The 16,077-nt window shown below is 38.1% G+C and overlaps 1 protein-coding gene across 1 annotated transcript; it reads left to right on the top strand.

Annotated features, from left to right (window-relative positions):
• Positions 1 to 13,364: 13,364 nt before the first annotated feature.
• On the top strand, positions 13,365 to 15,730 carry LOC145610327 (elongation factor 1-delta-like). Its single transcript, XM_081665653.1, has 7 exons — positions 13,365 to 13,501; positions 14,201 to 14,290; positions 14,417 to 14,533; positions 14,644 to 14,731; positions 14,840 to 14,963; positions 15,088 to 15,201; positions 15,310 to 15,730. Exons 2-7 carry the CDS (start codon positions 14,205 to 14,207, stop codon positions 15,471 to 15,473), a joined length of 693 nt encoding a protein of 230 aa, XP_081521779.1. The 5' UTR covers positions 13,365 to 13,501; positions 14,201 to 14,204; the 3' UTR covers positions 15,474 to 15,730.
• Positions 15,731 to 16,077: the final 347 nt, after the last annotated feature.

Genomic DNA, 16,077 nt, shown 5'->3' on the forward strand with positions numbered 1-16,077 from the left:
ATTTGGCCACGAGAAGGTGGTGCTCACTACCAAAGGTAGTGAGTCTTTCTTAAAACGTTGTTTCCACATGGAAAACACTACTTTTTTGTCAAAATTGCATGAGTTTAGAACCTGATCGGGATTAATATTAACGAACGGAAATCTATAAATTAAAACACGAATTTATGTGTTCAAAATAATCTGGAATTAAGTTAAAGTAAAAAATCAAGTTTTTAATAATTTTAAAACCCTAACTTATAATTTTATGAAATCTGAAAATAAAACACTTTATTATTTAAAATTTACAATCTTTAATCATCAAAACATAATTATGATACTAATCAAACATACTTTGAATAATTAAAACCAAAACCCATAAATAAAAACATCAAAATAGCTAGAATGAAAAGAGGAGAGAAAAAAGGGAAGAAAATAAGACTAACCTTTTTGTGTGGGAAATTTTGGGGATCTAGTAGATATATATAGTGTAGGGTAATTAGTGTAGGTTTGGGCTTCATAAAAATAATAAACTTAGATGATAAAAGAGTTGGCCCAAATATAAAAAATAGGATGGTTGGGTTTATAATGAAGATGGGCTACATTTTGATTAAATACTTATTGGCCTAAATATAAATACTTGCTTTATTAATAATCCAATAATTAAAATAGTTTGACCCAAAATATATTTTATAAATAAATAAATGAATAACTAATTTATAAAATACATTAAAAATACGGGGTATTACAACAGCCACTAAAATGTAGCGCTTGCCGCTTGGAGCAGTTGTGTAAGGCCCTAATATATCCATGCCCCATTTAGCAAATGGTATTGGGCTGTGGATGGCCGTTAGGTCCGTGGCAGGACGATGGATGAGCTTGCCAAATTTTTGACATTTGTCACATCATTTTACCATTTCCATAGCATGCGACTCCAGAGTTGGCCAGAAATAGAGCCGCATGGCCTTGGCAGCTAGGGACCTGCCGCCTATATGGGAGGCGCAGTAACCCGCATGCAATTCTTCGAGGACCTCTTTACCCTTTTCTGGGGTAACACACTTCAATAAGGGCTTTAAAAAACTAGTCTTGAAGATTTCTCCTTATCTTAGCTCGAAGTTTGTCGCTCGCTTCTTCAGAACAGCCGCCTCTTGGGATGAATCAAGGAGCGTGCCGTCTGTAACAGCCGCCTCCATCTAGGTTGAGCTTCGGTCAAGTATTCCAATGGGGTCTTCATCAGATATACTCCTTTATTCCATGACTTCCCAGAAGACTGACCGAGGCGTTTCACATGAGGCAGATGATGCTAGTTTAGACAGAGCATCCGCTTGATTGTTTGAAGATCTGGGCACTAGACATAGATGAAACTCTTTAAGTGTCCCAACTTCATTTTTGACCGCCTGCAGATATTTTATCATGGCCGGGTGAGTGGCCTCGTACGTTCCATTGACTTGGAGTACGACCAGTTGTGAATTAAAGCAGGCGTCAATTTTCTTTGCCCTTGCTGCCTTGTAATACCGAATGCCGGCTAGCAGGGCTTCATATTCGGCCTCATTGTTAGAGACCTGGAACTTAAACCGTAGTGCATACTCATACTTACCCCCCTCAGGGGATTGACAAATAATCCCTGCACCACAGCCGTTCGTAGTGGAGCTCCCGTCACATACACTTTCCAAACCTGACTGGAATTGTCCGGAGCAACCGGCCTGGTCATTTCGACAATAAAGTCGGCGAATGCTTTCCCCTTTATTGCCTTTCTTAGTTCGTAAGTGATTTCCAATCCTTGCATTTCAATTACCCATTTGAGCATTCGTCCAGAAGACTCCAAGGTTGTAAGTGGTCGCTTGATCGGTTGGTCTGTATAGACTACTACCGCATGTGCCAAGAAGTAGGGTTTTAACTTCTTGATGGCCATGTAAAGGGTGAGGCCAAATTTTTCAAACATGGGGTACCAAAGCTCTGCGTTCCTAAGAACATGGCTGATGAAATAGACCAGGAGCTGGATGCCGTCTCTTTCATCTAAGAGAACGGCATTGAGGGCATGATCCGAGATGGCCAGATACATGTAGAGCTTCTCTTTGGGCAAAGGGCTAACAAGCCTTAGCAAAGAGTGCAGATGGGTTTTAAGATTTTAGAAGACCGCCTCAGCATCATCCCCCCATTCAAAATTAGTCTTCTTCCTGATTGTCTGGAAGAAGTAAAGACACTTGTCGCCTGACCGACTGAGGAATCTCCCAAAGGCCGCTAGGCAACCTGTTAGCTTCTACACTTCTTTCACAGAACGGGGCGACTGCATGTCAATTACCGCTTGTATTTTTTTAGGGTTGGCCTCTATTCCCCTTTGGTCAATCAGGAATCCGAGAAACTTCCCAGACTCGACACCAAAGACACACTTTTTTGGATTTAGCATGACCTTGTGTCGCCTGAGTGTGGCGAATGTTTCTCGGAGATCGGCTCCACCTGTTGTTTGGATTTGACTATCATGTCATCAATATATGCCTCTACATTCCTCCCAATTTGATTCATAAAGACTGTATTAATCATCCGTTGGAAAGTAGCAGGCGCATTCTTCAAACCAAACGGCATCACCGTATAACAGAACAACCCCTGATCAGTGACGAATGCCGTCTTTTCTTGATCTTTTTTCCACATGGGGATCTGATGGAAGCCAGAATAGGCGTCCATAAAACTCATCAGGGCATGTCCGGCTATTGAATCGACCAAACTGTCGATCTTTGGGAGTGGATAACTATCCTTCAGACATGCTCTATTCAAGTCAGTGTAGTCAACGCACATGCGCCAAGTCCCATTCGGCTTTCTTACTAACACAACGTTAGCCACCCACTCAGGGAAATTACATGGCCGAATGAACTTGGCGTCGTGCAGCTTTTTTACTTCGGCGGCTGCCGCCTAACTTCTTTCCTCGCCATGGTTTCTTTTCTTTTGCCGAATTGGCTTCTTTTTTGGATCCACGGCGAGTTTGTGGACAGCGACATCTGGGCTGATGCCAGGCATCTCTTCCACTTCAAAGGAAAAAATGTCTTTGAATTCTTTTAGTAGCTGGTGCAGGCTTTCACCCAGCTTAGCAAATGCAACCGTCCCCACGTTAACCGTCCGTTCTGGCCGACTGTAATTGATGAGTGACATTTATGTCACTCTTAGGGAGTAGTTTTAGAGTTATTTCCGTGTTTATTTTCCCTTATTTTCCTTTTATTCTCTTGTTTTCTCTTTAATAAAGTTTCTAGTTTATTTTGGTAATTTTGGAGCGTTTTAATTTATTTTCTTTATTTTATTAGTTTTAGTTTATTTTCGTATTTTATTTTACTTTACTTGCTTGTATAGTTTTTGTTTTATTTTTATTAATTTAGTTTTATGTCTCTTATTTTCTATTTCATTTTATTTATTTCTATTTTATTTATTTTATTTTATTTGTCTTGGTTTTGGTTTATTTCGTCCTTTATTTATTTTCATTTTATTTTACTCTTTTTCTTTGTCCCAATCCTTTCTCGGTTTTGTGTGTAGGAGTTCGGGTTTCAGTTTGAGTGAAATGCCCAAGCCCCGTTTCATAAGCATGTTGCCAGCCTGTAGGCGTCGCTCGAAGTGCGCCTACGTTAAAGCATGGTGTGAATATGCTTAGCACTCATAGGAAGTGGGAATTGACACATACGATTAGGGACAAGGAAAGTAGGGAGCCGCCAACAAGTTTTTAAGGAACTTGTAAACCGTTCACGGATCATAAAAGGCAACCACGATTAAGGGACAACGATAGGCAACAACGATTGACCCGTGAAGGTTACACCCCATTCATAATCCATGAGATTACTAACTCCATATGGTTCGGAACCACGAAAGGAGGATCGGGGATGATGGTACGAAGTGAGTCATGGAGTCACATTCGCCCGTATTGGCCTCTACTCGATTCTTATTATGAAAAGTATTCCTGTGATCTCAAAGACATGCAAATAAAATATTCAATTTGCTCCAAACTATTATTATGCTAAATTGGTTGAATATTAATGAACATATAATTCTAATATATTAGTGATCACTTTATTAAATAACAAGATTAAAGGAACCTAAACCGGTTGTCCAAATTATCTTATTAGGCGTGATATTCAATTACATATTCCCTTTAACATGCACTATGGTGATCATAAATATAGAATAAACAAACATTAATATTGGAAGCAATTCAACAATAATAGCGTCAGTCAAATCAAATAATAATCCTAATCATGATACTAGCAATAAAAATAATAATAAGAGTAATTAAGTGATTAATTACTCACTTTCCACGTTTCCTTGAATTGCTACATCATGAATAAACTGTTAGTAACTTCAATAAAAATTCTACCTTCAGTTAATTCTACCTTTCACGCCTTGGTTTAAGTATAAAACTTCGGGTATTGTATGGACTCCTTAGAGTGCTTAAGGGATATAAAATGAGAGAATAGGGTGGCTAGAGTTTAGGCTAGAGCAAGAGATAGAGGAGAGAATATTTTAGGTGTAGGGAGAGAGAATGATTTTTGGTGTAGAAGAGAGGAAGAGAGAATGATTTGATGATCAAGCTTGTTGATAATTGAAAAAGGGGAGATATGACCTCTATTTATAGGGAAAAAAGAGGGGTCGAATCAAGAAAAGATAAGAATTCGAATCGGATAAAACTCTTGCGATAGACAGCAGTTTTTGCGGATTTTGTTTTTATCATATCTTTTGATCCAGAAATCGGAATAAGATGAATAAGATATCGTTGGAAAGCTCTTGAAGTCTACTTTCTAATCCAATTGGAATCAGATTGAAATATTTTGTAGAATAAAAGATATGGCCGAAATATTGGGACGGTGTCAGTTTTGGATAGAGTTTCGTATTTCTTTTATATCTTTTTCGTTATACTCGGAATTAATATTATAATATATCATTGGAAAGATAATTTCAAGAGCTATCCAACCATATAAGAATCAGATAAAAACAGTGAGTAACGAATATAATATCTGACAATCTTTGAACGTCTTTCAATTCGAATAGATTTAGGACTTTTAAAAAGATTAGTTTTATTCTATTTCAAACTCTTTAATCTTATCTTTTCAAAAAGGATAATTAAGATATTTTAGAAACTTATAGAAGCTTCCAATAAATCATAATTGGATTAGGAATGAGATTAAATCCTTTGGACCCTCCACATGATCATTGGGTCGTAGGTAAGGTGGGCTTAGGTTCGGTTTAGACCCAGTTTAGTATTTTGGCCATAACTTATTCGTTATAACTCGGATTTGGGCTTATAATATATCGTTGGAAAGATCTTTTCAAACCCCATCCAAATATTTAATCATTGGACCCAGATTATGGACCAAAATAAACTGGTCTAAACGTTTTTATAACAAGGACACGAAATAAATGATTTTAATGGACACGAAATGAATTATTTTGGGTTAAAAGGCACGAAATGAGGAAAATAAGTTATGGTTTGGTGAAATGGGTTAGGAATTGGGTTGGTTTATGAAATTTATTGGGAATGAACATGGATTTAAGCACTCCAAGATTAAATACTCAACCCGACCAAAATAGCGGTAAAAGGTTGTTCATCATCGGGTTTGGTTTTGGGGAGACATTTTTAGGTGTCTACACAGCCCCACTGCCACAACACACCAACTTGCTGCTGCACCTTATCCATCACCCCGCCTCCATTATCCTCCACCACAACAGCATCTCACTCCCCTGCTCCCTCTCCTTCACTCACGCATCAACCAACACCAACACCACCAATCAGAATTCAGAACTCCCCTGCTCCCTCAACCTTTCACACATACCTCCACCATTGCAGCCTTCACGTAAACCACCAAAACCCACACCAATTAATCTCCTTTATCCACCTCGCGCAACCCCACAACAACCACCAACAACAACAACCACAAAAACCGCAAACAATTCGCCACCACCAGCCTCCAATCACAGCCGCTGCTGCCTCCTCCACCCACAATCAACCACCAAACAATTCGTAAACCCCACATCTCACTTTCATGCTACTGTTCACACTCCTTACCTGTTGCGCCTCCCATTTCGCCACCAATCCCAGTCAACTCGCAACCCATCAGCCGCCAATACCACCGCAACAGTAGCAGCCAGCAAATCGCAATTCGCTCCTCCAATTCATCCAATTTTGAAACCCATTAGAGCGGGCGCTCTTTCATACAAAGCGGCCGCTCCATTTCGTTCAGTTTCTCCAACTCGAGGCAGAAGGTATGAGCGGCCGCTCCTAAAGGTATGCGCGGCCGCTTCAATCTTTCACGTGAAGCTGTACGGATTAATAAAGTTTGACAGTCGCGATTGTTTCAATTAATCTAACGGCTACAATTTGATGATGATCATTGCTAATGGTATTTTGTGTGGCGTGAAGCAGGGAATTATTTCCCCACTCAAGAGCAGCCGAGAAATATCGAAGAAGAAGAGGAGGGTCTGATGATTTGGGGGATTTGTTTTGTTTGCTTTTTAATTTCTTTTTCTTTAATTTTCCTTTTCCTTATTTTCTTTTTATTTTCCCTTTCCTTGTTTCACCTTCCTTTCTTTTTATATTTTCTTTATTTCTCTTTTCTTTTATTTTTATTATTTTCTTAGCTTTGTATAAATACCCATTTTGGGTAATTGAACTATCATCCATCTATTATTCTACCCTCTAATTAGTTTTTAGGAGAGCTTCTCTCTCTAGGTTTAGCTTAGGATTAGGGTAGTTTAGAGAGAGAAAGTGAGGGTTTCACCATTGTTGAGTTTGGAATTTGAAGAAGAAATTGATCATCTTTTCAATAGACTTTCATCATCAATCAAAGAGAATCTCTAACTCTCTCTCCTCTATTTTTATTGCTTTCTTTTGATTATTATTTTTGTTGTTGGTATTACTTGTTGATCATGTTGATTCATGATTATTTGTTGATTAATCTTGTTATTATCATGATTAGTGAGTAATTTCCCCATTAAGGGGATAGTTGTGGTGTAGTTGGATCTTGAGCATGTTCTAGGGTTTAGAGTTGATTTATTTGTGATTAAAGTCTTTATATGCTTGATATTCTTTAATCTTCTTGCAAGTGCACATTGTTGGTTGATTAAAGGTGAATCTTTGCTAACAAGGAACGGAAGTTGACTTAGCTAAGGTTCATTATTATCGATTGTTATTTAATAGTACCTCCCAATATATGATTCTAGTGTGGAAACATAGAGGCTATGCTAGGAGATTCTGATTAACCCCGGAAGGCGGTTATATTGGACCTTAATTCGATATTCGAGCATGTTTAGTTCATAATTAATTCAACTTCTATGCCTTTGTTATGCTTGAGTGATTACTACTCCTAGACCATTTCGCTTAATGCTTTATCTCTAGTTTTTGTTTGTTTAGGCCTTTAGTTTACCTTCCTTTATTTCGGACTAGCTTAGTTGTTGATAGCATTTGGTAGTGTTTATTTGTTCCCTGTGGTTCAACCCCTCTTCTTGCCATATACTCGTATTAGGTTAGTTGAGTGTTATAAATTGTACTTGATCTAGGTGTACTCGTTTAACGACGCGATTATTTACCTTCATCAGTCATCCAGAGGGATATCAATGTGTTCGCCAGCAGGCTGGGGACGGAGGTCATCTAACCGTTCCCCGGTCACCGGTCAATGATTGCTATTGCTTTTCTTCTTTTACCACCAGCAGCTCATCAATCTTTCTTTTCTTACCGGCTAGTGGGGCTGAATGTTCTTCCTTGATATCATCAAGGTCAATTGGTTGTTTGCCTCGAACGGCTGCTACGACCGTGGGCTTGACGTCCGACAGATAGCACTCCTGAGCCGTCTTCATGTCCCCGTTCAGGGAACTAACTGTTCCATCATCCTTCTCATACTTGACTAGCATGAGAGCATGAATGATGACGGCCTTGCACTCGTTCAGAGTGGGTCGGCCAAAGATGAGGTTGTAGGCAGTGAGCTCTTCAACCACTAGGAAACGGATGGTCATGTGCCGACCGTTTCCCTTCTTTCCGTCCGACTGGGTGCACCAGTCCACCCCCAAACCCAACAAGGGTGTGGGAGACTTCCATCATGCTATCCGGTTTGTACTTGAGGTTGGATAAACATTTAAGGCTGATGAGGTTAGAGGAGCTGCCCGTGTCAATCAATATTAGACCAACCAGTTGGTTGGATACTTTGCACTCGATGACCACAGGGTCATCATGCGGCTGACGGACTTTGCCTCTGTCCTTTTCGGTGATGATGACTTCAGGGAAGGCGGATGTGCTTGCCGCCTCTCCCTCTTCAACAGAATTAACCATCTTTTTCAGATGGTCGGGCCACCTCCGGCAAATCCGCCTACTATTGTATATACCGGATCTTCATCGGTTTCGGTACTAACAGTAGGCTGGGGAGTCTTCTTGTTGGACTGCCCGGATTTGCCTTGGAAGTCGCTTTAGACTTCACATAGGACTTCAGCTGTCCTTTGTCGGCCAGTTGGTCAAGCGCCCGCTTGAGACTAAAGCAGTCGTTCGTGTCATGGCCGACATCCTCATGGAAGTGGCAGTGTTTGTTTTTGTTCCGATTTTCAGCGGAACCTTTCATAGGAGTCAGCTTCTCAAGAGTCAGTCAATCCTTGATCTCCAAGAGGATGGAGCAGCAGTCCTTGTGGAAATCGTACCTTGGAACATACGGCTTCCACTCTTTTTTCTTTTTCTGGGTCGGCTGATCGGAGTTATCAATGACCCAAATTTGTTTTTTCTTTTTGCTCTCTTCTGGCTTTGGAGTCGGTTGAGCAGGCCGACTCTCCTTCTGTCGGTCAGACTTCTTTGAGTCCGACTGTTTGTTGGAGGAGCAGAGTTCGGTCGCCTGTATATAAGCTTTCGCCTCTCTTAGTGCTCCCTAAAGAGTGAAAATTTGCTTGCGGACGAGTTCGTACTTGAATGTAGACCCGTCCTTCAGACCCTTGAAGAAGTCTGTATAGGCGACCTCGTCAGAGATCCCATGGATCTGGATTCTCACCAGATTGAACCGCCTGACATAAGAACGCAGTCCTTCTCTATTTCCCTGCTGCACATTACCTAAGTCAAGGCTGGTCTTTTTGGTAGGGATGTACATAGAGAAATTTAAAGTAAACAAGAACGCAAGCGTCTTGAAGCTATTAATGCAACCAGCCGGCAGATTGCCAAACCACTGTTGGGCTAAGCCCTTCAGGGTGGTTAGGAAGCAGCGACACCATACGGCATCATCCAACCCCTGTAAATACATGAGGTGGGTGTATACTAGCTGGTGGTCTTCAGGGTTGGAGGTCCCATCATAGGTCCCAACCAACACATTTTTAACCTTAGCCGACTGTTCGGCTTCGGCTATTTCCCTGGAGAATGCAGAGGGTTGATCTCCACGGTGATGTAACCTAAGCTGCCAGTCTATGGGCTAATAGCTACATGCCGCCTGCCCTCCAAAGAAGGCAGGCTGAATGTATGGTAAAGCTGGCGGCTGGTACAGTGGCAGAGCCATGTACTGGGCCGACTGTATCACATAAGGGGGGCTGAACCCGAGGGCTGCTTGCTAGGGTCTCATGTATTGATTGAGAATACCTCAAAAAGGTATTCTGGAAGCTATCATGGTAGCTCGACGTAGGGGCCGACTCTGATAGCTGGGTTCTCTTCTGCTCGATGTAATGTCGAGCATCAGAGAATGTTTTCTTACTGCCATCCGCCTGTACGTGTCGAATGGGCTTTCTTGTTCCCGTTTCTGGGAAACGGAGTCTGGAGAGGTCAAGTGGAGGCCGAGCCTTCTCCTTAGGATGAGGAGTCGGCTAACAGTCCCTGACCGACTATTGTTTGCCAGATTGGGCTGGCTTCTTGTTCGACTGCTCTTTCTAGGAGTAGACAACTTCTTGGTAGCTAGTTGCTTGATTTGACCCTTGAGACTGCTCATGAGTTTCATGAGTTCGTCTCGGGTGACTGGGGTTGATCCTGCCGCCTAGGAAGAATCAACCGGCTGCCCTGAGGGCTTACTAGGCTGTCCAGCAGTCTTGCTTGGACTCGCTTGGTCGTGGGGACACACCCGCTTTTCTTTATTGCGGATAAGTCTTGAGATGAAAGACCCATCACGGCCCATGTAGTTTTCGACCTCACCGTCGTCCCCTGAATCATGGTCCGTCTGGACCAATATGTCCTCCGGAGGCCGAATGGTCTTAGGAGTCGGTACAGGTTCCTGTCAAGCCATCTTAGAGGTACTCTTACCCACAGACGGCGCCAAATGTTTCGGGGTTTTTTGTGTCCCTCGGGAGAGTTACAACACCAAGACTGGATTCAGTAAGAGACTCTTGTACCTGCAAAACACACGGAGCACCGAAGGGTCGGTGGTCCGCCTCCGAAAATTAAGTTAGTAAGGATTCAGAGTGAAACGTGCGAAAAGAAGGTTATCTGCTTGGATTCCAAGCTTAGGTGTATTGTTTCTTGAGAGTGACACTTCAGACAATGATTGGTATTTAATCAATGTTATGTCATAAAAGTTGTAAAAAGATCAGATCCCATAAATGAGGGGAATGTTCCCTATTTATAGGGTCCTAGGAATGTGTGCCCTTCCTAGGGTTTTGTGCCCTAGGGAATGGCACGCCGTTTTTGCAGGGGTCCCTTGGGATTTGGGCCTTGAAAGCCGCCATTCCCAGGGGGCTGGATCTGCAAGCCACGTGTCACAAACTGAAAGGTCCAAGGTGGTGCCCTTTCCAATGACAAGTGTCAGGCTTTGATTGGGCCAGCTAGAAGGGTAAAAAATACCCAAATCAATAATGTGTTGCAGAAGCTTTTTAATATTAGTATGAAGTATGAAAAAGTTCTTCTCCCAAGGCTTCATCGAGTCATCACCGGTGAGTTGACCAACAATTGCAAGTCCATCATTGATGTGGCTGCTGCTAGTCTGCCACAGCCCATGTCTCCATTACTGGCTCCTTTTTCGGTGAGGGGTAATAAGTTGGGTTGTAATGTATGAAGTAATCAGTAAAATGATGCCTCCTTTGTTAATATTTGCTTTAGGGAGGAGATAGAAAAGGGTGGTGAGGGGGGACTAGAGAAAAGGGTGCGGTGGAAGTAGGAGAAAGAATTGATTTTTTTTTTATTTGAAAAAGAAGTAAAAAACTAAGTTAAAAAAAATTAAAATCAAAATTTTAAATGTTAGACCAATGAAATTACAACACGTGTCATATTAACTTGTTTAACAAGTTGTCAACCGGTCATGACTCATTAAAAGATAATCATCAATCAATCAATCAATAACTATATACTAAAAGACATACCAGCAATGACACGTGTCATTTTCTGGTGTGTCCTTTAGTTTTTTTTTTTAAAAAAAAAAAATAATACTGGTAATCTTTAGTAAACAAATCTTATACATAAATAAAAAGATAGCAAAATAATACATAAATAAAAGATTTGATAAATCTTATACATAAATAAAAAGATAGCAAAATAATACATAAATAAGAGATTTGATATGTTTTTCTATAACATATACGGAGTACATTGGCAAATATATAAACTAAAATAAAAATAAAAATAAAAAAAATCAGATTCTTAACGTAATTGTGCCATAATGTTATGTACAACTTATTACAACAATAATTTTATTTAGATTTATTTGATTATATGTTAAAAAGCTCTAAGAAAGTAATTTGAATTTCAAATATTAAAAAATAAATAAAATAAAAGATTTGATGTATCCTTCTACAAATAAATATTAACAACTATAAATTTAAGAGGAAAAAAAAATTAGATTTTAACATAATTTGTGACATACATAGTGACTACCGAGTGTAATGTACAAAGTTTTAAGAAATCTATTTGGTTAACAACGAGAAAATTTTACCAATTTTTTATGAAATTAAATATATAATAATATACATATTGTCAAATGCGTTTTAAAAATAACTATCTGGCTAATAGGCTCTTTTATAATTATTAATTATAGGGTCTTTTAAAATAAATTCATTACATCATATAATATTTTATAAAAATTCATTGTTAATTTAATAATAGTTATCAAAAATTACCGTGCATGGCACGGAACCTAACCTAGTACCCTGAAAAAATTGACTTATCAATCAATATATATATTTAAACTTAATGGCATGGATTGTAATCTTGCCACGTGTCGACAATCTCGCCACGTGTTGCCATGTCACATATTATTATCTATAATCTATCTATCTATACTATCTATTAAAAGGCGTTCCTTTTAAAGGAACGGTGCCACGTGACACTCTTCAACTTATATGAAAACATGTCACAATGTCACGTCAGCGACACGTAAGCTTGCGACTTCATTTAACAAAATAAATAAAATATGGGTATATCTAGATTCGAACCCTCAACCTCAAACAATGAAATGTTACACACTTACCAACTCAACCAACTTCTATTAGTGTTATAAATTTCACATATTTAACATTATATATTCCTTTTATATTAGAGGTTATTTAATTTATTTATTTTTCACAAAATTAGAAAATAAATACATATGAAGAAAAAAAAACCGAGAAAACACCCAAATCACACACTAGCTATACAATAGTTAAACATAATTATCAAATTAAAGAAGTACAAACTAGCAATTCGGGACATCGTCCGGGACACACACTAGTAATAATATTATTAAAACTCAATGGTATAACATGGTATAGCCATGTGTCATCTCTCCCTTGATGTATTCGACGCCACATAAGCAATGTAATGACATGTCAAGACCTATTCATCTATTCATCTATATATACTAAATGTCAAAATTCAAATCAAATTTATGATTAAGTTATAATTTGAATCCTTAATAAACTTAAGACGAATTTAACATCAAACAATCAATGCCTCTTAATAATTATTGTTCTTAATAGAGTGATTTAAACTACGTGTTGTAACTTTCTAATTTGATTGTTCCGCTTCCTATATTGCAACTTTGTATTATTTACTTATTATATTATTGTTTTATAATTTTGTATTCAATTAATAAGCAAGCCTTAAATTCATTTTATAATTTTAACTTCAATTCACCGCTGAAATTTTGAAATCTTTGATGGGCATCAAATATTCCCACTATGAAATTTTTAATTTCCCCCCTTTAGTGTCTAATCAAATTGACAAATTAAACATTCAATATTGATTTTTTTTTTTTGAAAAAAATAAGTATATTAACCGATTTATTTAAAAGTTTGTCTAAAAAGACAAGCAATAACCCGGGACATCGTCCGGGCCAAAAACTAGTTCTAAGTTAATCAAAATATCAACTTATTTTTCTTTCAAAAAAAAAAAAAATATCAACTTATTTTGAACAAATTGAGTAAAAGTTGGCTTATTTTTGACAAATTTTTCTATACAAAAATAAAAATAAAAAAAGTTTTTAGTTGGAGGCTTGGAGCTTAACCTAGTCAGTCGTCTATATATTTGGAGCAGCCGCATTGCAATACACTGAGAAAATACAGTAACTTCATTGTCTTCTTGAATCTACAATTCTCTCAATTCTCCGTTGAACCGGCTTGTCAGTTTTCTTCCTTCATTAAGGTAAGATGTTTTATTTAATCATCGATTATCAATCTAACTTTAATCGTTAATTAAATTCAATTTAGGGTGAGAAATTTGAATTGAGTCAAATTATGATATTCATATTCTTAAGTAAGAAGATTAAAATTTGATAACTGATTGGATAATTTATTCTAACTTTTAGGTTTCTTGTTAATAATTATTTGTTCTACGGAGTAAATTACTGGGGTTTTAGCGGTTTATGAATTAATTGATTGATTCGTGTGTTTTACAACAAATTCTGAATAAAGATCCGAACTTTCTGGTTCTACATCTATGGCAGTTACATTCTACTATTTGAATTTGATAATTGATTGGATAGTTTGTTTAAAATTTTTAATTTCTGATTTACAATTGTTTGTTGTTCGGAGTAAATTACTGGGGTTTTAGCGGTTTGTAAAATAATTGATTAATTCGTGTATTTTACAACAAATTCTGATTAAAGATCCGAACTTTCTGGTTCTAGATAAATGGCAGTTACATTCTACAATTTGAATTTGATAATTATTTGTTGATTTGATAGTTTATTTGAAATTTTAGGTTTCTGGTTTATAATTATTTGTTGTACGGAGTAAATTACTGGGGTTTATCAAATAATTGATTAATTGAATTGCGGTTTATCAAATAATTGATGTGTTTTACAACAAATTCTGATTAAAGATCCGAACTTTGTGTATCTAGATCAATGGCAGTTACATTCTACGATTTGAGCTCTGATGCTGGTTTGAAAAAGCTCGATGAGTACCTCCTTAGCAGGAGTTACATTACAGGGTTAGTCATAATTATTGAATTGCGTAATTTCATAGAAGAATATTGTTGTTTGAGATAATTTTAATCTTTATATCATATTGTTGTTTGAGGTAATTTTAATCTTTATGATTGTGTTTAATATGCTAGTTACCAAGCCTCCAAGGATGATCTCACCGTATATTCGGCTGTCCCGAAAAAATCTTTGGCTTCATATGTCAATGTATCTAGGTGGTACAAACACATTGATGCGCTTTTGAGGATCTCGTAAGATTTTCTTGCTTTGATCTTCGATTTCGTGTTTGATTTGATTGTGTTGGATTAGAATTATTTGATTTTTTATAAGATTGATTGAATATTGTGTTGTTTTTCGATAGTGGCGTGTCCTGTGAGGGATCAGGTGTTACAGTTGAGGGAAATGCTCCTGCCTCTGATGTCGCTACGCCTCCTGCTGCTGACACTAAGGTGGTAATGACATTCTTTTTATGTTATTGGATTCTTATGGTATTTCTGTGAAAGTTTCCAATTATGTCTGATTTGATGGTTCCTAATCATATAATTGGAATATGTCAGGCATCAGCTGCTGATGATGAGGATGACGATGATGTTGATCTCTTCGGTGAAGAGACCGAAGAGGAGAAGGCCGCTGCTGAAGAACGAGCAGCTGCTGCTAAGAAGTCTGCTAAAAAGAAAGAATGTGAGTATCTTGTGTTGTCTTGAATGGTTGAAGTTGTACATATACTTGTGGATTAATAGCTGTGAATGCTCATACTTTTTTTGGGCGTTTATGTAATATTGTATTTCTGATTTTGATGAAACAGCTGGTAAGTCATCAGTCTTGTTGGATGTGAAGCCATGGGATGATGAAACCGACATGGTGAAGCTCGAGGAAGCTGTCAGGAGTGTTCATCAGGAGGGTTTGCTTTGGGGAGCATGTATGTTTACATTGTGTTTACAACTACTAAGTCTGATTTACACTTTGTTTCGATTTATTTTTCGTTGTGGCTAAACCATTTGACTCGGGTTTATTTTTTGCTTTACAGCCAAACTTGTTCCAGTTGGGTATGGTATCAAGAAAATGACCATCATGATGACAATTGTGGATGACTTAGTCTCCGTTGATGATCTTATCGAGGACCATTTGACAGCCGAGCCAATCAACGAGTATGTTCAGAGTTGTGATATTGTTGCCTTCAACAAGATTTGAGAGGGATTATGATGTTCTGCATCTCCAATCAAAATTTTATCTATTAATTTTGTTACTGTTTTGTTTGGGATCTAATTAAATTCTCAGAGAAACTAGCTTTTCATCCATGTTGAGCTGTTTGCTTCAAGACTTCTAAGAATTAGCATGATACTATATTTTTTTTGCTGCCTATTTTCTCCCCGTAGTTTGAATTTGTTTAAACTGCCTGCTTGGGTTATTGTTTTGGTGCAAAGTTGCATGCTAATTCGTCCATTTAACACCAATTTGACACGATAGGATGAAAACAAGGTTGAACTTCTATGCCTTTTCACAAGTTTGAGTAAACTCTTAAAATAAGCAAGTTTCAAACCCAAATGAATATGTTAAATTCAGCAGTGGTACTGTCTAAGCGTGGGTGTTGTTAGTCTTATTGTCCCAGCATACGATTTAATTCATTAAACACATATCGGCTGTTTGGTTGGAGGGATAAGAATAAGAGGGATAAGGAGGGAGGATAAAGATAGCAAATTGATAAGTGGGACAAAAAAATTAGGGTTTTTCTACACAGTAACTAGGGCTGAGCAAAAGAACCCGAAAAACCGAAAACCCGAAAAACCGATCCGTA

This window comes from Chenopodium album, chromosome 24, assembly GCF_948465745.1.
Source record: "Chenopodium album chromosome 24, dcCheAlbu1.1, whole genome shotgun sequence".
NCBI classification, from domain to species: Eukaryota; Viridiplantae; Streptophyta; class Magnoliopsida; order Caryophyllales; family Amaranthaceae; genus Chenopodium; species Chenopodium album.